General features: G+C 37.4%; 1 protein-coding gene across 1 annotated transcript; it reads right to left on the reverse strand.

Moving 5' to 3' along the window:
- Positions 1-7,167: 7,167 nt before the first annotated feature.
- Positions 7,168-11,063, reverse strand: LOC140227615 (uncharacterized). Its single transcript, XM_072308031.1, has 4 exons — positions 11,049-11,063; positions 10,025-10,088; positions 9,042-9,281; positions 7,168-7,310 (listed from the first exon to the last, which is right to left on the reverse strand). Exons 1-4 carry the CDS (start codon positions 11,061-11,063, stop codon positions 7,207-7,209), a joined length of 423 nt encoding a protein of 140 aa, XP_072164132.1. The 3' UTR covers positions 7,168-7,206.
- Positions 11,064-25,339: the final 14,276 nt, after the last annotated feature.

Below are 25,339 nucleotides of genomic sequence, written 5' to 3' on the forward strand. Positions count from 1 at the left end.
CTTAGTATTTCGGTCTTCACCTATGATTGCCAACGGGGCCATGATATTATGAAGGACCTAATGGTAAAGTCTTTTTTTAAATACTTCTCAACTCTCTGAACAAATCTGTAGCTAATTTTTGTGGTCCGCGGTTTTGGACCATGCGGATGAATATGCTGAGATATGTAGGTGCATTTTACGTGTTCAAAAAAACTTTGTGTGAGTGTGAAGTGATTCTGCCAAGTATCAATTGAATAAATGTTACTCTGTATATGTTTCATGACATAATGTTTTATGCAAGATATGACCTGTATATTTTGTTTTCATTAATGTGTAGTGTAGTGTAGGAGGTATGTGCGATGGAAGTATGGCACTGTTGATATGCTGTCCCAAGTGTACATGTATGGCTGTACTCTACACTGTACCTTTAAGTTCAATTTATGGCCGTACTGTACCTTTAAGTTCAATTTCTATTCATTTATCTTATCACTTTTTAATCCAATACACTAGCTTGTCAAGAGAGATGCCTTCCTTGCAAGTGTAACAACGCTACAGAAACAGTATCGTACTCCATATGTGCATGTTGATTTTGGGCGAGAGAGAAAAAGAGAGATGCGAAAACCCTTTGTTTTTTATTGTTTTTATTTTGATAGTTTTATTGTCATTTATATTAATTAAGCACTTAAATGTTTATGCAGTATAATTGCAATAAGTTAAGTGACGTACATCTTAAACAATTTTAAATAACAATTCCATCAATATTATGAATATGTTGGAATTTGCAGATGCGATATCCTTACATTAAGATTTCTGTTATTTTTTTATTGGTTTTTGTTGGCTTTTATTGAAAATGGACAAAAGACAGAATGCTAATTTCATAATATCATATTCCACAGTATGTCTGAAATTTGTATGTGACATTTGAAGGTGACTGCTTGAATATGAGATGCCGTTGCTATGGAGTTTGTGTGAGCATGTAAAATATTCTGTCTGTGTAGAAGTTCACTGAACTTTGAGAGCGAATATATCTCAGTTTCATGTTTTTACACCTTATCAACTTACAATTATCATAACTTCATCAAAATTAATTCAAAATTTACATACTATGTACCAAATGAAAGAGGATCAAATTCTCTACAAGATGAAATAATAAAATCGTTTTTGGTTTTTGTCGAAAAGAGCCTGATTTTGCCAGAGCCGGTCACTATTATGTATGCCCAGCTCAAAAGAAAATCTATCACATGACAATTTCATGATAGATAAACTTATAAGCATGCTCCTACTTGTATGGATGTGGTGTATGGTGAAAAGTGAACATTGGCAGTGAGAGCTTAGGTATATGTGACCTCCTGTCTTTTACATCTCCGTCTTAGGAAGAAGAAGAAAGCCTTGGAGAAACACCCCGTCAAGAGAGACACGATCATGACGCTGCCCAAGCAGGACCTACAGAGAGCCAAGAGGAAAAGGTGAGTTTATGGGTCCACACACAAGCCCCTGTGGCTCATCATCCAAGTTTTGTCCCTCATAACGGGGGCGACTGGATTTATCTCACTCTGACAGCAACTGCTCATACTCCCTTATCGCCATCTCCCCTGAATTGGGATGTACTCCTTTTTTCAATCCATCCTTCTCAAGCTACTGTTCCATCTTTTAATTCAACACCTTCTTCTGTAGTCCTCTTGTAGTCTTTTTGCACATGGCGTAAAATCTCATGATTAAGTAGAAATAAATTTCATATTCAGGGAAAAACCATTGCAGGGGTGCACCTTGTAAACGAGCTCGAAAACATTATCACCTGTCCTTGGATGAGCAAATAAAAAGTGCTACCTCATGTAGTCTCAGTGCTGGATACCTGTGAAGTTTGCGTCTACACTTAGTGTAGGTTTAGGTCGAGGAGCCTTGCTCATTAAAATCCTTTCTCGTGAAGCAGGCTACAAACAAGTGTGAAATTGTTGAGCTGATAAAGGCAGGCCCGGGAGTGTGCAGACTTGGAAATCTGCAAGCTGCTCATGCAATGAAGCAAATGAAAAGAATTTGGGACTAGCTAGTAAAATTTATAAGATGCTGACTTCTGGCAGTGAAAAAAATACACAGGATGTTGCATAGTAAATTTTCTGGGTCGACTTTAGGATGCGTTAGATTCATTTCAAAGCCAAGGCAACCTTTCATGGGAATGCCAGAAATCTCTTCTTGATACATTACAGGAGTAACTGATTATTATGGGGAAACACACACACACACACACACACACACACAATAAAGAAAAGTACAGCTTGACAGAGGGCTAAAGACAAAAAGCGAAGTAGGAGCATTATGACAACAAAAGATGCACTGGATTGCTAGTGATGGTTGACCAGTTGATCAGACAATCAAGACCATGAAAATTTAGCCTTGGTTTAGGTTCTGTGTACATGTAGCTCCTTTCCCCTCCACAGACGGCCTAGGACCACCTCCAGAAATGACATAAAACCATGGCACTCGCTTTGCACCTGATGACAGATAAACTGCTGACTCTCTTAACTAAATAAATGTTCTCAGAGCATTTGTTGTTGTTGTTGTTGTTGTTGTAAAAGTTCAAATAAGGACATGCAATTGATACACCTTTGTTTGTAGCAACCAATGGCTTTGTATGAGTACACTAGTAGTTGGGGGGAGTTGTACACAGTGACAAATCCTATTGTTGTTCAGCATTCTTTATTATATCAATAAACAATGTAACATGAAAGGCCTAGGTTGTCTGCTGGATTGAACAGGAGGCACAAGGCAAAGACAAAGGACAATACAGAAAAACATATAAATACATCATACATTGTAAAAAAAAAAAAACACACACACACTCAGTTACAGTTACGTACTCACAAACAAATTTACTAAAGATACATTTATGCACAAATAAATTAAAATAGCCAATTTTATCCATCATAAAACCGTGATTATTTATGGGATTTTATTTTTTTCTTTTCCTCGTCCTGTCTTTACATAAATCTTATTCATTGCCAATTGTCTTGGGCAAAACAGGCGTAAGAATGAAACCAGGAAACTCCTCAGTTTCTTCTTTTCTGACATGCTGTGGGTTTTTTTTTTATGCCTCCACCACGAAGTGGTGCCGGAGGCATTATGTTTTCGGGTTGTCCGTCCGTCCGTCCTTCCGTCCGTCCGTAATGAATTTTGTGGACAAGGTAACTATCAAAACCTGTTGAGGTATCCTAATGAAACTTGGCATGTATGTGTATTAGGGGGTGAAGTTGTGCCTATCAACTTTTGGGTGCACATGCTCAAGGTCAAAGGTCAAGGTCAAATACATAAAATTTCACTATTTCCACCATATCTATTGAATGCCTGAAGATATTTTCTTGAAACTTAGTGTATACATGTATTACCCAATTAAGACTCTCTGGTGAAAGTTTGGGTCATGAGGTCAAAGGTCAAAAGGTCAGGGTCAAATACATAAAATTTCACTATTTCCACCATATCTACATGTATTGAATGCCTGAAGATATTTTCTTGAAACTTAGTGTATACATGTATTACCCAATTAAGATTCTCTGGTGAAAGTTTGGGTCATGAGGTCAAAGGTCAAAAGGTCAAGTAAAAATATTCAAACTTCTTTTTTTTTCTCCATACCTTGGAAAATTGTTCAAGGTATCTTCATGGAACATAGTATATACATATACTGACTGGAAGTGATTATCTAGAGAATGTAGGGTTCATGGGGTCAAAGGTCAGGGGTCAAAGGTCAAGTGCAACACTTCACATTTTTACTTTTTCCCTCCTATCATGCAATGCCAGCAGGGTTATTTTTTTTTACACTTGGTGTATGCATACATGTGTAACCTAATAGAAATTCTCTGGAAAGTTTTTTTTTTCTTCTTTTTTTGCCTCAAAGGTCAAAAGGTCAAAGATCAAGTGAAAGTGCTGAACTAACTTTTTCCTCCATATCTCGGAAGTGGCTCAAGTTATCTTGAAACTTAGTACATATTATGCATGTTCTACCTGAAAGTGATTATCTTATGAATTTTAGGGTCAAGGGCCAGATGAAAATGTTAACAATTTACTATTCAATTCAGAAATTGCACTTTTTCTCCACACCTGTACCTTGAAAATTACTCAATGCCTAAATGTATGAATGGGTCAAAGTCGAGTTAAAGTCCTTAAATCCCTAGATACATGCTCTCCTATTCATCCAATTAAACCTAGGTCAAGGAAGGTGAACATTCAACACATTTGTGACAAACTTGTCATTTCAATATTTTGCCAATTTTGTGAAAATGTAATCACACATTGTCCACATGTACTATCTAGACCTATTGGGAAAATCATGCATTATGGCGGAGGCATACCAGTCGCCAAAGCGACATTTCTAGTTTCTTACTATATCCTGTGATAGGAGGGAAATGGGTGAGGAACCCTTATGACATTACCATAGAAGGAAATGAGTCATCTTAAAACATTTTGCCAAACTTGCAAAAAAACTATTCAAAGATGAAACAAAAATGTAAACTTGGAGGAATTTTGCCAGGAAAAATAAAACCACCAAAGAAACAAATTCCTGACATGTCTGCATTATAGATTGTACACGCTGTATTGAGAAGACTAATGACGTATATACAAAAGGCTAGCACACCAACTCCAACTCATAGCCAATGAAAGAATTTTATGTTCATCTGTTTGAAGTCTATCACTGTAGACATTTTTATCAGTATTTATTCTTCTCAGTTTATAACCAAGTGCATTTAGTGTGTTGCTGCATCAGTATTTTATGCTTGTCCAGACTTAAACAAAACTGCATGCAAATGTTTAAAGCTGACACATGGCTGAAATCTCTCTGTGGCCGATTAACCTTTTCTCTGCTGGGGTCCTTGGACAGTATATGCACTACTATGGGACTTTTTGGGCCAGTCAGCGCTGAAAGCACACAATGGTTAAATCTTCCATACATTGCTGCACTTCACCATCCAATATCACAGTTACTACTGGTATCACATTGCTTCCAGCAAAGTGCCAGGGAAAGTTCTGAATGGTGATCTCCACAGGGTGTTTCAGATTTGTGTAGCTGAAGACACTGATAATGTAGGAGAGGCAGAAGAATAGAACAGATGGGGGAAAAAAAAAACTCTTAGGAAGTTGGACAACACTAAGTAAAGCATTGCCACTCGTGCATTTTCAAACCATGATATTGCTTTTGGTATTCTCTTTTTTTTGTGTGTGTGTGTCTTGTGTTATTTCTTGTCAATCTGTCTAATTTCTTTTTTTCATATTTATTGAACCTTTTATGTCTCATTAATTTTTTTTTTATTTTTTAGAGATACATCTCAATGGATAGTGTTTCTAATGTAGCCAAGTGAGAAAAGAGAAAAATGTGAAGAAAAAAACAACAACAATAAAGGTGATACAATGATTAATCCATCCAATATGTGCCTTTGCTTCTTTTGTTTTTGTTTTTGTGGAACTTCCCATAAGTGTGTAGTAGGTACAAAGTACTCGTGCTTAAACCATGTGATTTAATCCTTAACATGACTGCAAGGCTTGAGAGAGTGGATAGATGAGCAGTATGTTGAGGAAAAAGTTTTTATTCTAAAAGTAAGTCCTGGGTGCAGCAATTAAGGAAATGGGAAGAGAATCATGGAGAGAGGGGAGGGAGAGAGAACACAACTAGTGACCTTTAACTTTGCTTCTACTTCCTGTTTTGTCAGACTGAAATGTAGTCAGTGACTAGAATAAATGCATACGTTTCAATTATTGTCGGCAGATCATAAGGATATCGTTATCGAATACAATGTACCTCCATTTACATTTTTTTTCTTTTTTTTTTGAGCATGTTCCTGAAAAGCTGAGCTTGCGTGATGAATTGTCTTTTCAGTTTGTTACATGTATTTCAAAAAAAACTGTCTTATCAAATTTGGCTATGGCTTCAAGTTTGTGTTATGTATTGAAGAGTAGCTTAGAAACACACGAACACACACCCACACAGTCCCAACACTGACTGAGACAATGGTTAAAGGATCAATTACAGTATATGTAGGCAGACTGACACACTGCCCTTGTTATATTTTGTCCATATTTCCTTTGTATTTTTTTTTTCAGGCTGCTGTTGATGGTAGGCACCCATGATCATGATGTCCAGTGTACATGCAAGATTGTGTATTTCGTGTGATTATGAAAGCATGGGTTTATTTTGATGAGAGAAACAGGATTGTGTGTATGTGTATGTGTGTGTGTATGGGTGTGTGTGCGTGTGTGTGTGTGTGTGTGTGTGTGTGGACAGAGAGATGGAAAGAGAGAGAGAGAGAGAGAGAAGGAGAGAGGGAGAGGGAAAGAATGAGATGGACGGATTGAATGTCAGATGGATGAATGCACTGTAGGCCGATATACACTTACGTGTATTCTATGGGTAGGACATCGTTATCATCAATATTATTAGACTTGTACTATTGTCATCACTGTCGATATCTTCACCGTTATTCTAGGTTACCTATAAACAGATACTGAATGTCGATGTCTGCATCCTAGCCATCACCAGTATCATCACAACCACCACTACCATCATCGGCATCATCATCGGTATCGTCATCAAAGTCAATGTCAAGTGACCTTGGCAATGAGGGAGACGCCCTCGTGATCAAGCAGCAATTACTAGTACATCTTGTACGTTACTCGTCTATCGCATTCAATGCAAAAGACTTTAACTTCACCGCGATGTAAAGAGTTACTACCATTTTACTGCAGATCAAAAGCCTGTATATACATGCTATACCTGTCCATATAGCCGACAGGAGTAGAGAGACGGTGCAGAGCATACACACCAAGAACACGCACAAACAGACACACACACACATGCATTCGCACACATACACATAAACACAAACACACGAAACATACATTGTGTTCCTGATTAACCACCTGCAAACAACTCCAACTTGATACATGTGGAAACTACAAAATGCAATATCAGTCTCGATTAACTTGTAAACGGTGTCAGGAAAACATGTTTATTCTTATTCAGGTATTGACAGAAAAGGGCCAAAATTATTTAAAAAAAAAAATACAACCATTAAAAATTTCGTATTCAATCAGTTACGATTAAATAGCATGCACATTTGTCGTATTCAATAACTTAACGATTAAATAACACAACTTTACAAGCATGCTAGTCTATATGGCAGGAATAAATAGCATATCATGACCATGTCGAGTGAGGATTATTGACGAGGAGTTCGAGCAACCAGTCTAGTCGGTGTCGGAGGTCTCTACGGACGTCGAGTCGGACGTCGAGTCGGACGCCGACGAGGTGGAGTTCGAAGAATCTTCGTCCTGACGTCGGAATCGGTATCCTGATACATGAACGAGATGGCAGGAAGAATAAAGATATATCATGATAACATCTTTACTCGAACGTGTGGACTTCATAGGGAGAAAAGGACGGAAAAAAAAAAGGAGGAAGAAGAAAATGAAAAGTAAGCAGAAAGAGACATCAAACAACAGGATATAGAAGGGAAATTTAGAAAGAGTGCGTTTGAATATGTAAGTGTGCGCGTGTGTACGTTTGTGCATTGTGTACATGCAGAAGGCGAAAGAGAGAAAACAGCAATGAACTGTACAATTTGCATAACCGACACCGGAGAAACGGGACTTGAGCGAGAGAGACAGACAGTGATAAAGAGAAATAGAAGGAGAGAAAGAAAGATAAAGCAAATAATGTATGCTGAGATAGAAAACGTATCTACTTCCAAGAAAAGTACAGATCCATAGCTTTAAGCATGTTTCGGTACAACATTTACCACTATATTGCACAGAAAGATTTCGATACTATGTAATTATTCCCGTGATCTTTGTCAACAGTCAACAATTTTGTCTTGGATACTACTTTTTGATCGCTGTAAGAATAGCCCCCCCCCCCCAAAAAAAAAAAAAAAATGAAAAGGGCAAATTCGTGTGCAGAGCTTTCACTGATGAGGTTTTTGTTTTGTAACTTCAGAAATAATTATAATCACTATATTGATACTTTTATTAGTCATCAAACACAAAGCACATTTATTACTACAACCAGAAATTGACCGAATTCTACAATAATTTTGGCACTGAAAAGAATTGTAAACAGATCGCGTATGCTACTGTACGTAGTAGATGGTGCTCACCACTATAGTGCATGTCAGATGTAACATCATAATACCAGCACTCTTTCGATAAACTTTGTTGTTTTTCTCTATAAAACTTTTCATCTTTAAAGTTTTACTACAGTTAGAGTGCAGTTTGGTTATAACGAACAAGTTGGGACATTCGAAATAATTTGTTATAAAGTTGAGGAGAAACTTTGCGGCAAGAGGAATTATTGTTATGACGAGAGTTTGTGATGGCAATAATATATTTCTTGATTGCTATAAGAATAGCCCCTAACACTACCCCCCCCCCCCAAAAAAAAGGGGGGGAATGAAAAGAGCAAATTCATGTGCACAGCTTTCGCTGATGAGATTGCAACTAGAAATCGACAGGAATTCCACAAGAATTTGGCACTGAAAAGAATTGTAAAAAGACCGCGTATGCTACTTGTAAGGGGTAGATGGTACGCATCACTAGTATGTGTCTGATGTAAAATCATATTATACACTCTTACTATCAACTTTGCTGTTTTTCTCTAGAAAACTTGTCATCTTAAAGTTGTACTACAGTTAGAGTGGACTCTGGGTAGAACAAACAAGTTAGGACACATCATTCTGTTAGAAATGATTAAGGTTGAGGAGGAACTGTGCGGCGAGAAGAAATATTGTTATGTCGAGAGTTTGTGATGTCAATATCTTTAAAGCGCCAGTCCACAGTATCTTTTTTTGACAAAAACATGGGTGAAAAATAAATCCGCCAAGCTACATGCTAGCTGCAGTAGTTATATCTATATCGTATTTATATCTCTTTGAACATTCTTTTCTATTTTCCCTTTTTTCTATATAATTTTGATGCGAACATGTTTGATTTGTCATTTTGATTTCCTTTGTGCGAGTGGAGTAATCAGACAAACTAAACTGAATTGAACTGAAATGAAATGAAAGTGTGCGTCTCTCTAGACTTACGCTGCGGGGGGCACTCCGTGACGTCACGCATATCAAGACTGCAAACGTAGTACAACACATGGCAGGCGGACTCCAGAGTTTCAGTGGTGGAACCCTTGCAGAACTCCGCTCCGTCAGCCCTGTACAACAGCTCCTGCATCTCTGGGGTTGTTTCGGAAACAGTCGACGAACAGCCCGTCTCGGTATACGCCTCGCACAGCGCGGCGAATTTCAGAGATACGGTCGTGTCCTTCGCGGGTGCTGCAATTTGAGAGACGAGATATTTCCAAATTGTTTGTCGAGCAAAAGCAAAAACAAAAATAAGCAACGTGATTGCCAACCCGAATTTTAGCCAAAGTGCTCATATGGTTACAATTCTCGTAGCAACGCATGATTCCGTGTTTAAAAGTCGCGTAATGAGAAAACCTGCTTTTTTCAGGTGGACGGTATAAATTGCACAATATACTGTACTTACTATACATACAGATCGCATGCTCTTCCCCTTATAAACCACTAGTATATTCATGAAAAATCGCCCTTCTATATGTTGTTGGGAAATTGGTGTGTTGACTGAGAGATGCTCATAATATACCCCAAACATGTATCGTTTGGCCGGTTTATGTTGTTTAAATCAGTGAAAAAAGACACTTATAGAAGTGAAAAGGTGAAAAATTTAAAGTCCTTCAAATAAATATCAAAAGACTCCCCTGCCCAACACTAAGTATGAGAGGAGTCATCCGTATTGAACATACACTATCAGACCATAAACAACACAGAATTCTTCTATACTATACTAAAGATACTGAGAAGATCATTATTGAAAATCAGCGTTAGCATGGACCTACCTGCTCATGGACTAAGCATTGACTTCATTAAATCAACTACTGGGGACTTTCTACTAGGAAGAAAAAAAAATCTGAAAACGGATGCAGTCAAGTGCTGTGAGCTCTTTAATCTTGACATCCGGGATATTATTTTTGCAACGGCCCTTGGTGGTGACTTACCTGACGCTGAATACGCAGAGAAATACGCCACCAGGCACAGGCAGACGGCGAGTGAGAGCTTCATCTGAATGGGAGGTGATGGGCAAAAGAAGAAAATAGAGATGTTTCTTTAGAGTCTGTACGATACAGTGCAATGTTATGATCATATGAAATCACAGAAGACAACCAGGGCTAGGAAATGCTCTAAAGCTTCAAAGAGTAAAAATTTGAAATTTGTTGTAATTGCCATCAAGTAAACAGAAAAAGATTAAATACAATGTATAGGCAGAACATATTTTGTAACAATTGCGAAAACGAAAATTAACAGAATACATGTGATGATGAATAACAAAATGAAGAAAACATTAATGTATTTTTGATACAAAGTACAAATTAAATAAGGATGGGAATGGAAATGGAGGGTCCAACTAAAAACAAAGCTTGTACGATATGAGACCCTAAGTAAATACATAAGACGACGAATGATAAATTAATGAAACTACAAACAGATTTAAAACAAAATTAATTATATCAAATGACATGAGTTCAAATTAGGAAAGAAAAAAAAAAGAGAAAAAATGCACAATTTATCAACTGCACCTCGGTAAAATTATTCGATTCAAGTCACTTCATGTTTAAATGTGATACAAACAGAACATGCTAGATGGGTATAGATTTAATATAGTGCACACCTTGACAGGACAGTGTAGAATATTCAGCTAAACTTTCATTTAAGCAGAAATACTTAAAAACAACAACAAACTTTCACTTGCACAAACTTTCACTTGCCTGCTTGGCACACCCTGATTTACTGTCTCATTGATAAACGCAGTATATTTAGTCTTAATATTATCAAAGCGGCATTTAGTATTATCGGTTGAAACACAGATTGAACAATTTTAGGCAGTGATTTTTAGTTTCATAAATAGGATATGCATGCACACAAACATACAGGCTTGTAAAAGGTGAATATATTATATTACTTTTGATCTCGATTCCAAGAGTATTCTCCGAGACATCCCTAGATGATGTCCATAAATCTTACCTTGCTGTTCTCCATTCTGCGGTGATGACTCCAAGACCGAATGCTCGGAAAGAAATTTTCACAAAGTATACCAAGTCCGTGAGAGAAGACAGCAAAGTTGGTTGTGTACTTTAAACTTGACACCTGGTCACTGCGATTAACGATTCAGCGAGTGAGCTAGCCGCTTATATAGAGATTTCTCGGCGCAATCTTCCAATTGTTTCTCTCCCAAACAAAATGATGAACACATCAAGGGCAGATGAGACAGGGTCTCCCAAAAGTAGATAAAACAAAATAGAGGGATATTCATACCGTTTATCTATTTATTACATTATTCATTTATTTGTTTATTTATTTTTTTTTTGTTTGAGGAAAACAACATCATCACCCCCAATCACAAATTTGATAAACAGATCAAGGATGGGTATCCGACAGAGCTTTTGACAGTGGCACATTGCTGCCAATCAGCAGAGAAATGTGACACTCAACATCATTGTTGATTTTGACCTCCGCTTAATTCTAAAAGTTATTGGATGACTGGTTTTGATGGGACCTTTCGACACCCTTCGCAGCTGTTTCTGACAAGATTAAAAAAAAAGAAACAACTGAATAACTCTATCCATCTAAGTCTAATGTTTGCATTAGACTTAGATAGTCAACGGGCTCAAGTAGGACCTAAATTAATAGTAAGGTCTGTTTTTTTTTCCCCTTTTTTTATCACTTCTCAAAATAACTCATGTCCATAGATTTGTGAGCTCTCTTACTTGCAAGTAGAAACTCAATTTAATATGTACACTCCTCTCGACGAAGGCGAGTTTAACAGCCTCAGTCCCACCCACCCACCCACATACACACACACACGCACACACACACACACACAGTCAAAGCTGCAAACAACAACAACAACAACAACAACAAGAAACAAACAACAGAACGGATGGAGGGGAAAAATGAAAATGAAATTTGGCACATGGTGGTTTGAGTTACTAGTAACGTAGAGTGAACGATATTGGCATTACGTTGGAAACAGCTGGACGTTGTGGTAGCTGGCCCTGGGCTTCCAGCCCAGATAATCTCAATCACTTCTCGATGGTGGATCAACTGCCAGGACAGGATTAACGTACAGCCGGAAGGTTGAGGTAGACAAGCGCGTCGCATTTCCTGATTCATCCTTTGCAATAATAATATGAGCAACTGTCACTGCGGGATCAACTTAGCCGGACAGAAAGTGACAGACAGGCACACGAACTCATTCGGGCAGGCTGTAGCATTGTCGAAAACCATGACAGGGATGCAACGCGCGTATTTTGAGAGCATTTCCATGGTAACGACACTCATCGCTCGCACATGTCAGCTACGAAAGGATGAGAAGAGGACGATACGGTGGGGGGGGGGGGGGTGGTGACTGAGGTCATTAGCTGGAACTCTCACTACCAATCATGGTTGTCAGGTTTTGGCATTCGTGGCTTTGCCGTCACAGTAGCTGCTTGATTGATTGATGTATACATGAACTCACGTGACCTCCAGAGCAAATCAAGTTTACTCAGGACCGAGTACATACGTTTGTGCGATGAATTGACCATTCCGTCTTAGGACTTTCCTTTTTTTTTTCTCCATTTCATTTCACTTCATTTATTTCCCCGATACGAAAAAAAAAAACAAAAAAAAAAACAAAACGGCGAAGTGTTACATAAATTAGGAAGTTTTCGTCTCACCTCCCTGCATAAGTTCAAGTGAAATTCGTAAAGTACATAGCGTATTAAAGTTGAAAGAACCAACAAGCAGGGTAATCAAATCATATAATATACTGAGCATATGACTCTCATAAGGCATAACGAATAAGCCAGTTAATGGCAGTTGCGTTGTGTAAAATTAAGATAATGAAGAGCAGAGGTTTGTATCTAAGCCCAAATATTGTTTAAAATTTTACAATGCTCAAAGTGTCGGTTGCTGAAGTTCTTAGATAAACAACAATATCAAAAACAATAAAAACATAACAGAAACAAACAAAAATGTACTATTTCATTTTCACTTAACATCAAACAACATCATAATTGTTTGAATCCTTTATTAATTAATTAAATCGATTTAATTACCTTATATTTAAGCCATGCTTTTTGTTGTTGTTGTTGAATAAACCATTATCTATCATATCATACGCTTATAATCACGTTGAAGGTAACATAATTGCTTTAAACTTTCCAAAAATTTTAGTTCATCCTACGAAGATGAATGACTTTACATTGTTACACAGATCCCGTATGAAACGGCCGACATCTAAAAATTTTGTCTCAAGATCCTTATCAAGATTATTTGTCTTGGCTGTAGCTAAACTGTTAGTCAAAAAATATAACAATTCAACTGTCAAACTAATATCTTTGCAAATGTCTAAATCTTTATCTGCGAACATTTTCTTTCAAATCTTTGTTTACATCTGTCTCGCAATCTTTATCCACTTTCTGTCTTTCAGTCCCTTAATCATTTCTTTTACACCATTATCTATATTCTTCTTTATGTTTCGCTGAGCATGTCTTAAACTCCCCTTTAATCATTATGGTAAGTATCAATCTATCAGACCCTTGCATGTCACCCACTGCAACGGTTACAGCTCGTTATTCCGAAGGTTCGTTATTCCGAAGGCTCTTTATTCCTAAGATTCGTTATTCCGAAGGTTCATTGTTCCGAATTTCATTTTCGGATTAACCAATCTTAGGAATAACGAACCTTCGGAATATCGCCACAAATTTTCGGATTAACGAACCCTTTTTCATTTTCGGAGTAACGAACCTCTAGGTATAGGGAATTTGCGTGTTTCGGATTAACGACCTTCAGAATAACGACCCTTCAGAATAGTGAACCTTCGGAATAACGAACAGCACCCGTATTACCCGTATTTTCTTTCAAAAACGTCAACGTATTTCAAGCTTCTGCTTACGTTGGCGGTTTCCTGCATTGTTCTTTTCTTCATCCCTCGACAAATAATTATGTAAACATTAAATCCTCCTTGTAATTGGGTTATTTATTTGTGACAAGGTTGGTCTGTCTTCATGATATTAAATGGTAATTAACCCCCACAATACATGTTGATTGAGTGAATAGAGCAATATTAGTAGAATACATCAGTAATAGTTTGAGGAAAATCAGACAATCCGTTAAAAAATTATGAATATTTTAAGTTTTGGTGACGATCGAGGCCGCTGGATCAGAAGACTATACGGATCATGAGATCACATATGGAATAACATATAAAGAAGATATAAAGAAAATTAAACATTTTTTTTAAAACTTTTCTAGCATAGTGAAAGAGCACTATCGTTACCTCTTTAAGAAAGCAGGGAGAATAATACATATAATTATGTATGTCAGTTCAAAGAATGTGTACGTTTCGTCTAAAATTGTATTTTGTGGAATTTTCTTTATACTTTCTTTATATGATAGTCATGTGATATCATGATCTGTAGTAGTCTTCTGATCCAGTGGCCTCGTCACCAAAATTTAAAAAATTCATGACTTTTCAACCGATTGTCCGATTTTCCTCAAACTTTCACTAATGTGTTCTTCTAATATTGTTGCATGCACTCAATCCACATGTATGTTTCACAGACATTTTATCATAATTTGTCGACTGTGTTGATCTGAGAAAGAAAATGCAGAAATAAAATCGAATCGAATAAGAAAATAGAATATGTTGTTTGAAAAATTGATATTTGCTTGTTGATTTCCCAGTGACACCATCTCACTTACCTGCTTTTTTTTATTTGGATTCTGTAGAAAAAAATTAGTTAATTTTGCTTTCAACGGAATTGAAATGAATATCTTTATGTCTATATCTCTCTCTATAATATACATATATATTATGATATAACATATGACTTATGCAAACATAATTATGTAATTTTTTCATACCTTGTTCTCCGTTGTAACAATGAGGACGTTCCCTGCAATATGGGCGTGCTGTACTTCTGCAAACTGGTGCTTTCTTTTTATGTGGTCAAATTACAGCAGTTTCTAGCTCCTACTGGTATATCACCTGTGACTCTGTACGGACTGCCACCTTCTTTTATAAGATAATCCCCGCAAAGTCTTGTATAGTGCATTACCTTCATAGTAAGGTGAAATAAATCGAAGTAGACAGTGACACTGAGTGGTTACCGATTTCAGATAATTGGTAGCAAATATCCTTCTATACATGCGAATATTTTGGCAAACACACCTATTTTTGCATCTTCTGACGAGCAGATCAAGGATGTCTCGTGTACAGGGGTTCCAATATTTGGAGAAAAATACATGACTTCTCTTTTCCTTACTTTTTGTTCTGTTCACTTTAGTTTGTCTATCTTTTCTTAACACCATTGTTATCATGACTTTTTTTTGTTCATCGTAAACGTGTAATTCTTGTCATTTCTAATGACATTTGAGCTACTGTATAGTCTTACTTCACATGCAACTCCACTCCATTTTACGTAGGCCTATTATAGTCTTTACTGAAAGAAAATTCATCAAACAGAGTGGTAAAGGTGTCATTACGTCGCACAGACCACATCTGCCCCCACTCCGAGATCTCAGCATTCACTTATGTAAAACGCTTTAATTCATTATGGCATCTCTATCCCCGTTCCAGCACGAAGAAGAAAACTAAAGATAATAACAACAAAAAGAACGAGAGAGAGAAAAAAAAACCCAAAACCAAACCATTCAACCAACAACCCAACCAAACAAACGACCAACAGTACAACCCTCGTCATGAGTGTTATATAGCGTGATCACCGCCAAAGAGCCGAAGGTGAGCCTGCCATTCCATGTCTGAGCGATGATCAATCGATTCAACCCCCATTAATCAACCCATGCTTCTATACAAACTCAGGATAGAGAGAAGGTCAAATCGGTGATGATATTGGATCCATGCATACTACAGTATAGTTCTCTTGGCAGCCATTCTTTCACCGTGTCCTTTTCCCAACATCCTCCCACCCCCCCGCAAAAAGAAGAAAAAAAAAATGAAAATGAACGAAAAATCATAATAACAATGGCGTTAGATAAAGACAGACGATCCAAGGTGAACAAAGCAACAAAAACAACGAAAAGAGAAATCATTTTTTTTTTTCAATATTGAACCACTGTGCACGAGTCATCCTTGATCTGCTCGTCAGAAGATGCAAAAATAAGTGAGCTTGCCAAAATATTGGCATGTAGAAGGCTATTCGCTACCAACTGGAATCGGCTTAGATTCGGTACCACGCAATATCACTGTCTGCTTCGATTTATTTCACCTTACTGTTTAGGTAAAGCAGTATACAAGACTGCGGAAATTATTCGATAAAAGAAGGTGGGAAGATTGGCATGTATAGATGGATAATCGCTACCAATTAGAATCCACAGAAATCGGTAACCACTCAATGTCACTGTCTACTTCGATTTATTTTACCTTACAGTGAAGATAATACACCATACAAGACTTTGCGGGGATTATCGTATAAAAGACGGTGGCAATTTGTACAGAGTCACAGGGGTGATATACCAATAGAAGCTAGAAGCTGCTGGAATTTACTGCAACCACATAAAAAGAAAGCACCAGTTTGCTGAAGTACCGCACGCCCATATTGCAGGGAACGTCCTCATTGCTACAACGGAGAACAAGGTATGAAGTTTTCTTTGAATCAGTTTGTATTCTTTCCAAAATCACAGTTAGATGATGAAACTTTCACGAACAAGAAGTCAAAATGTATAAACGCTGTGACAACCACTTCAGAATAATGCGTGTGTATGGGTGCGTGTATGTATATGTGTACTCTTTAGTAAGAAGGTATAAAAATCCATTGACTATTCTATCACCAATTGGCAATTCTGCTTTAAAGATTTTCTTTAATTCGGGAAAAGCTAGAAAATGAACAAAAAAGTTTGAGCACAGTGTCATTACGCTTTGATAATTCAGGTTAATATCATCAATATTTTGTAACAAATGAGGATCCTTTATCTTTAAAAACATACTATGAAGATTATAAAACATATGCATAAAATATAATTAAGATTATTATATAAAATAACAAAAGTGACAATTTGTTTTTCTTTTCCCCAGAAAATGCAAGCGACAAAGTCTTAAAGTATTTTATGATCCCAGACATGGATCATAACTCTATCTCTCCGATACCAGAGGGAGACGTAGAAAATATCTCTCTTTCGAGCGAGATTGAACTATCAGCCTCTACATAATGACACAGAAAAAATGAAAATCTTGTTATATGCTTTTTTGAATGTTCTTTGAATTAGAATTCAGGGGAATTGTATTTTACAGATATCTTTCATTATGTATACTGATATGTGTGCATTTTTGTGCGTCTATTTTTTTACAAACTCACGAAAACAATATCGAGTGTGAAATTTGGGATTCAAAGTGGTTTGTCTTTACTTGACCTCTCTTAAAAAGTATCCTTTTATGCAAAAAAAAAAGAAGAAAAACGAATAATCAAAATACAGACAGTTCAGTGAAGTATTAATTGTGTTTGATAAATGACCTTTTTCCCTCCTTTGAAATTTCAATTCTTGCAATCCTTGTATTATCATGGTGCATAAGATTTACTTAGTAAACTCTTTCTCAACTCTCGTCTTAATCTTCATCTTCAGATGAAGCTATCCACCGTAGTCTCCTTTTGCTTTGTACTCTATATCGCTGCCTCCGCGACATCCGGTGAGTTTGATTAGTCTACCTCTCCAGCCCTCACTCTTTTTTTTGCTGGACCCTTTTACTTGTTTTATTGTCCTTATTCATGGGCAGTGGAGGGGAACATAGTTCATTATCATTTTTTTTTTAAATAAATAAATCTTAACACTCAACGTGCTTAAGATGAAACGATATAGAGTGCCACCAAAATGTGTGTTTTTTTTTTTAAAACGAAATTATTGTTCCCACATAATGTACTTTTTAATAAAAAGAACAAATCCCTGCTTATTTCTATCTCTATATGGGTGTATCTTTTGAAGAGCAGGTTCACGTCATCATCATGATCATGTTCCATTGATTTCGGATGTAATACCTTTTTTGAGATATTAGTGTGACTTCTTGATAACACTCAACGTAAAACAAAACAAAATAAACAAAAACTAGATTTACAACTAATATGACCAGAAATATTTTGTGATCAAGTACTGCACAGAAGCCCGATTTCTATCTTGCTGTAGGGGCCTCGGTTCAGCTGGTTATGGACACGTTCTTCAGTTTATGCGATGAACATTCGAAGAGTGGTTGCGCCTTGTCATTGTACTCCGAGTCGCCGGCAGAGACGCGGGCTCTTCTACTGGAGGCCGACGAGGGTGCGTTCTGTGTCACGGGCGAAGAGGAGCCGCTGGACTCGGCTTGTGACGTGTTGTACTACGTATGCGAGCTCGACGGGACCGATGTTGAGAGATGTCCGGTGACCCGTGAGTCTCCCCCCCCCCCACCCCCAATACCAACAATCATTGTTTGAAGTCAAGACAATCAGCTCATTACCAACAAAACAGGCTCAAGCATAATTATTGCAACAGAAAGACGAGATTGTCATGAGAAAAATAAAAACGTACATCAGGTTTCTATCATATCCATCCCATGAAGTTTGGAGTGTTAATTTTTTTTTCAATAATTTTTCATCTATACATGATCTTTAATTCTGCAAATCTCCCCCAAAAAGGAGGTTGATTGTTATCATCAGGATTGGTCTGTCTGTGTGCAAAATATCCAAAAACAAAAGTTGTGTATGGATATGGATGAAATTTGCAGGAAAAGTTAATAATTACACAAGGAAAAGATGTGTAAATTTTGGTAGTTATCAGGAAATTTGTGTTGATTTTTTAATGTATTTATGATCTTTTGGTAGATAGGGTAAACGAACTTGGGATTTTAAGCCAGTAAGCAGCGCGTATTTGAGGCTTACATCAGACGCGCACTAAAGCGAGTATTCTTCTCGGTGAGCTGCGAAGCTGGAAGCTAATTAAGTAAACAAAAGACTTCTATACAATTGGACGATTTTCAGCATGCGCAATTACTCTCTGAGTGCTTTTCTGTTTAGTACATATTTCCCTATGCATTCATTTACGTTCTTGCTGGACCCTCTTTTCATTTGCCCCTTCTTTGACATTAGTTAGTATTGATATTTTTTTTTTCGCCATGATCGCTGTCTTTATAGCTTGTTGTCTCACTGAGCGGTAAATGCTTATGAACGTTATTTTTCTGACGAATGTTGGCAATAATTAGGGTTCGCCTCTGCCATTAGCGACATTTAGCGAGTTTTAGCGATGTTTAGCAACAACAATAGCTACATTTCAGCAAATGTATGCGAATATGTTTGCGAAAGGCAGTTGACGACTATTAGGGACCATAAGGAATTTTTAGCGACAGTTTTTGCAAAGATTAGCAACTATTTGTCAATCCTTTACTACTATTTGTGAATGTTTGGGAACTTTTGCTAATTCAAAATTCTCAACGTTCGTATAAGCATTCGCCAGTCAGTGACACAAGCTAAAGAGAGCAAGAAAAACTGTTGGCGAATTTTCTTAAAATAAAGAACCTTTTGCAACCTTTTGAGGACCCTGGAGCTGCTCAGTGAGATACCGTTTTGCTTTCTGAAATATTAACTAATCCCTGTTATTCTCCCCGTTTTTTCGCATGTCGTTTAAAGAGTATCGACTCCGACGGAAAGTCGTGGTTGCTTCGAACTCTACTTCCACGGAGTCCGAGGAGTCCGACTCCACGCCCGACTAAGACGGCTCCCGGCCTCAGCAAATCAGGGACCTGACAACGGCTAGACATCCACCATCTCTGATCACCATCACGGCAGCTGCTTATCGTCTGATTCTATCGGTCTTAGTCCTTCCTTTTCAAGCGACCTTAACCCTCTTCGATTCTTAATCTGATTTTCAATTGTATTTGCAAATATGTACGAATTTCTTTAAACCACTTCATGCTTTGCAATATCCGGCAAGGTCGAGTTTTTCAGTTCCCTAAGTAGGCCCTATATACGCGGCAGCATGAAAGCAAACATTAGCGGCAGTCACGTGAGTGAGTTTTGCCACACAAACCACTGCGATATCCCAATGCAGCAGAATATTAAAATACATGTATGGATGTTTTCCATTGCGTCTTAGAGCGTATCATCTTATTGCAATCTGCTGCTTTGCCAACTTATTGGTTCTTTACGACTCACTCCATAAATACCTTCATTTCATCAGCTTTCATGGTGATTACGAAAGATTAAACTAAGAAAAACACCCGTCGGCTGTAATCTCAAATTCTACCATGCAGTTTCAATGCTGACTGAATTACTTATGCACCTATTCAAATATGTATTTTCTTTAATGCATGAAAGATATGACAAGAAGTGCTATATTACTGCGTTATAATAGTAATACTTTTTATTCAAGAGCTTTTTATATCGGCGTATATATGCCTTTTCTATATCAAATTTCTAATTCTCATTGCCCTGCATGTTAAATGGCATGTCTTGTCCTGAGCAATGCATTGCAGTTGTAATAATGTTTTCATTTCTATTGTGTTGTACGTCTTTCAATTTTTCCTTGTTGTTTGATAAATCTAAATAAAGTGATGATATACTACATGGCAAAAATCATAATTGTCTCTGTATTCTGCTTATTAATTTTAGAAGTAGGAAATAAGACACGGGGAACCAAATTACCCCCATCAAGCATTTGAGTTGAAGTAAATGAACGACTTGAAGTAGTGTTGATAGAGGAACTGGGTACGGCACTTATCAACTGGGTCATTCCACGAGAGGGACACCCACAAGTCATAATATGAAATAAAATATATTTTAACCCACAAGTCACTGAAAAAAAGGTTCATGAGTCATACAGACCACGGGTAATATACATCCAATGAGGGTGACATAAGCCCCGTGGTGTATGACCGTCAACTCGTGCGTCTTGTTTGCCTGATGTGGGACTCACGAGCCATTTTTGCCTAGTGTCAGACTCGTGGACCTTGTTGCCAGTGTCGGACCAATTGGCCTTATTTGCCGAGTATACAAGCTCATGGGCTGTATGATTCGTGGGCTGTATGACTGGTGAGTGTCGAACTCGTGACGTGCACCCGAATCAACCTATACACGGAATTACAGGATCCTCTAATCGCGGTTTCAGACAGGCTCACTGTTCCCTTGAATATCAATTTCACAAAATATAAGAAACCTTCCATTTTTTAGATAAAATCATTCAAGACGTTGAAGAAAGGTAGGCCTACATAATGTAACAACGTTTGAGACACTCCTCGTACCATGCATCTATCAATTACTTGTATAAGTAATAAGATTTGTTGAAAACTGTCAAATTCCTGTGGCAAATGGTCACGATATTTTCTTTTATCAAAAACTCAACTGTATACTCGCAGCTTGTTAACTCGCTGAAAATCACGGCCATTAACAACATATGAACCATCAAAACTTATAGGAAGAAATATATTAAACATATCGATTGTTTTGAAAGCAAATAAAAATAAAGATGTAACTTTTGTCTTATATCAACATCTATTCTCTGTTTGAGCCCACAATTTAGGAGTCTTGAAAATATTTCCCCCGAATCAATGCTAAAGAGATGGTTTGGAACACATTATTAAAGCTTTGCATTGCTGTTCAAAACTAGCTTATCTGTAATGGGTCAAGTCATCGCCTGTTTATTGGATTAAGGTATGACAAAGAGAGAGAGAGAGAGAGAGAGAGAGAGGGGGGGGGGGGGAGTAGAAAGAAAATAGATGAAAACTTCGCTATTATTTGGACTACAGTGCATGCTGTTCAGGAAAACATGTGATTATATAAGTATGAGACAGGGCAACACTTTGTATTAATGATATCCCAATATTCCCAATACTTTCAACACAGCAAGACAAATGAAGTTTATTTTCTTTGCTAGTGTGACCAACAGTGTCGTGCTGCTGGAAATTGCGGTTAAGCGTCATAGAATTCAAAAGTATGAGTATTACTTAATGCAAAATTTTTCGCTGCTTATGACTCTTAATATATCAGCAACCTCATATGGTAATTGCAGATTCGAATAAATAAAGATATACATTATATTTGTATTAAAATCAGAGGAACTGCAACCAAAGTAAATTGCATATGATTTTCTTATATAGTCAAAATTTGTGCTGAAAGGTATTCATAAAATCTACGTCTCATGTGACTGATGTTGACATTCATGCCCTGATTGAATGTCAAGATTTTTCTAAAAACTGTGACATCCATCAACACAGTTATAACGAAATTTCGATATAACGAAAGAAAACTGCTGGTCCCGAGGACTTCGCTATAACAGGAGTCCACTGTACAAGTGTATATCAAATTTATGAAGAGCAATTGCGATTCGTCCTTTTGAAAATGAAGCGCGAGCCATTCATTTGTAAGTGACAAACTGTCGAGATTCTGCATTTTCACTGCAAGTTTTGTTATTTTTGTAATAGTGAGGCTTTACCATTTTTTCCCCTCTTCTATGATTTTGATTTTCAATATTGTATCAAAAGTGATAAGTGACACAAAGACACAAATCTAACAAAACGCCTCCTGTTCCGTTATTACCGAGTTTATCTGACAGGACGTTCAACAGAAGTCAGATGGTTCAAGGTGTATAAAATGTTAGGAAGATTTTCCTCAGCATCATACCATTTCATTTGTCTGAATTCACGTCAAGGTGAAGATAGGAATCACCCTTATCTAAGCCCTTACTGAAAGTCAAAAACTGTTTACTCTTTCCAAAAATATGCACCAGCGTGCAGCGATAACCCCTTTATTTACTTATTTATTTATTTATTTATTCATTCATTTATTTATTTATTTATTTATTTATTCATTCACTCATTTATTTGAAAAGACGCAGAATACGTACGCGGCGGTGTTTGAAAACAATGTTTTTATAACATCATCTACAGGCATGACATTGTATTACGTTTGGTTTATCAATTTTATCCCTTTTATCGTGGATTATAACCTTTCATTCAGACAGGCTAAATATTTCACCAAGTGGAATGACAATGGTACGAAGTTCATCGCTTGGCAACTGAGACCACTGACAAAATTACTGTAATACCTTATTGTTACCAAAAAAAAAAAAAAAGAAGGAAAAATATCATTCACTGTTTAGATATCAATGGTGCGAAGAAACCACTGTTCTTTTTTTTCTTTGTTTGAATAATAACATAGCCCCAAATTGCACTGGAAAGTAAAAATTGTGTATGCATATTTATCTTCAGTGAGTATAGAGGGCATATAGAAAATGCAAGTATCTAATTTATCTGACGTATTCACGCGAACGTATTCACTTCTGCATAATAATGTCCCATCTTCGTTGAGGCATGAACACTCCGAATGATGGCATGAGCTAACTAGACTAACCATTGAAGCGTACCATATTCATCCTTAATTCACTGTGTTTCTTTTGGGGGATTTGAATAAAGCTCTATACTTGACCTCCTTCAAATCTAACAGCATGCTTTTGTTTGATTTTTTTTTCCCGAGTTTTTTGTCGTGTGACCCGTCTTGTCCTCCCCCCACTGAGCTCCGTGGTGCCTGAGGGGCATTATATTATTCAAAGGTTATTTGGGTTCGACATTCAAAATAACTATCTCAGGCGTATTGTCAAAGTCGTCCTGAGTTATATATCTGGGCGTTGCATTCTACACAATATCTATTGAAAAAATGCTTGTTGTTAACCTTCCGTCGCTATACCGTGGTAGATAAATGTGAAGACAGGGGCTGTGGCTAGAAAGTGTATACACTTCGTCACATATATACAGTCTAAGATTTGTCTAGTATAAACAATAATACCATGGAGGAGCACTTAATCAATACCACAGTGGAGAATGTCACTGATTGGCCTTATCACAACTTTCAAATGTGGACGAGATTTACCATCATATGGCAGTCATGTGCAAGCAGTGTTGGTATCCTAGGAAACGGTGGCATTCTACTCCTGGTGATATTCGTGAAGGATCTTCGAAAACGGTTTAACTTCCTTCTCGTCAACCTTGCTATAGCGAACATTGTGAATCTCGCTGTTTTACCTGTTTTCATACTCAGATTTACTGAAATAGGATCGAGCTGGTCAGTCGACGTAAGAAGAGCTCTTAATGGTTTACGGATTGCAAGTGGCACCGCTTTCATCGTTACACTTATGGCCCTATCGATTGAACGCTATTTCGTCATTGTGAAGGCAATTCGTCATCGTCGCAGACGTTATGCTAAAATAAGCATTTGTGCCTCTGTCATTGTGATTTGGGGGAGCGGCTTCTTGGTTTCACTTTCTTACTACCTGGTCGTATCCAACTATGGTGGCGTTCCTCCAACGTATGCAATTATATTCTCTCTGTTGTTCGTGGTGTACGTCGGTCCACTATGTTGCATGGTGTACTGCTATTGTTGCTGCGCCAAGGGTCTGCTGGCCCGACGCAGAGAACTCGAGAGAGATGACAGCACAATCTCTGGTGGCGCTCCTCTTCGTCAGCACAAAAGGAATGTTCGTCTGATCCTGTTGTTATTCACCACCACGGCAGTGTTTGCAGTCTCCAAAATCCCTTCCCTGGCCAACTACATGTGGAATCACTTGAATCAAGCGAGCTCCGAACAACCAGAGAACATCACACTCTTGTACTTTGCTAGCGTGGCAGAAAGCCTGTCACAGTGTGCCGAACCTGTGATATGGTTTATTATGAGCTCTTCGTTTCGCTGTCATCTGAGGAAGGCGCTATGTAGTTGCTTCTCAATCCCGGTATCTGCTCTATCAGCTTGCGAAGATAGTTTGTGCGTCAAACTATAAATATTATGGGAAGAAACACGATAAAAACACTGACAAACAACACCATCAGATCGATTACAAAAAGAAAAAGTTTGATAAGGAGATTTAAATTCTTCGTTATTCCAAAGGAGATAAAATAGGTAAGACACAACTCTTTTCCTTTCCCTCTTAGGGAAAACAATTCTGTTTGTACCTACAATATCGATTCGTGTTGTTTTTTGTTTTTGTTATTGTTGATTGGGGCTGTCGAAATGTATTACTCATGTAGAATATTGAAGCTATTTTGAAATAATGCATATAAAAATGATTTGGTTTATGAATAAAAATTTGCATTTAGAATAATGTGCGGAATACATTTGTATTAGTTTGTAGGTTCTTGAAGTGTATTCAGCAAGTACCGTATTTTGAATGAAGAATTACAGGTTTACGATGAGTGATGTCTCATCAGGATGAAGCCTTACTTTATTCATATCTAACGGGAAACTAGAAAGTCATGACTACAGATTAAGAATCATCTCATCTTGCACAAGTGTAGAATTGAAAAG

Source organism: Diadema setosum, chromosome 4 (assembly GCF_964275005.1).
Source record: "Diadema setosum chromosome 4, eeDiaSeto1, whole genome shotgun sequence".
Classification (NCBI taxonomy): domain Eukaryota; kingdom Metazoa; phylum Echinodermata; class Echinoidea; order Diadematoida; family Diadematidae; genus Diadema; species Diadema setosum.

Excerpts from the sequence above, each read along its gene's own strand:
- LOC140227615 (XM_072308031.1), bottom strand. Across the intron at positions 9,282-10,024 it reads CTCTGCGTATTCAGCGTCAG|CACCCGCGAAGGACACGACC; the intron begins GTAAGTCACCAC and ends CTCAAATTGCAG. Across the intron at positions 7,311-9,041 it reads CACGGAGTGCCCCCCGCAGC|GATACCGATTCCGACGTCAG; the intron begins GTAAGTCTAGAG and ends TTCATGTATCAG.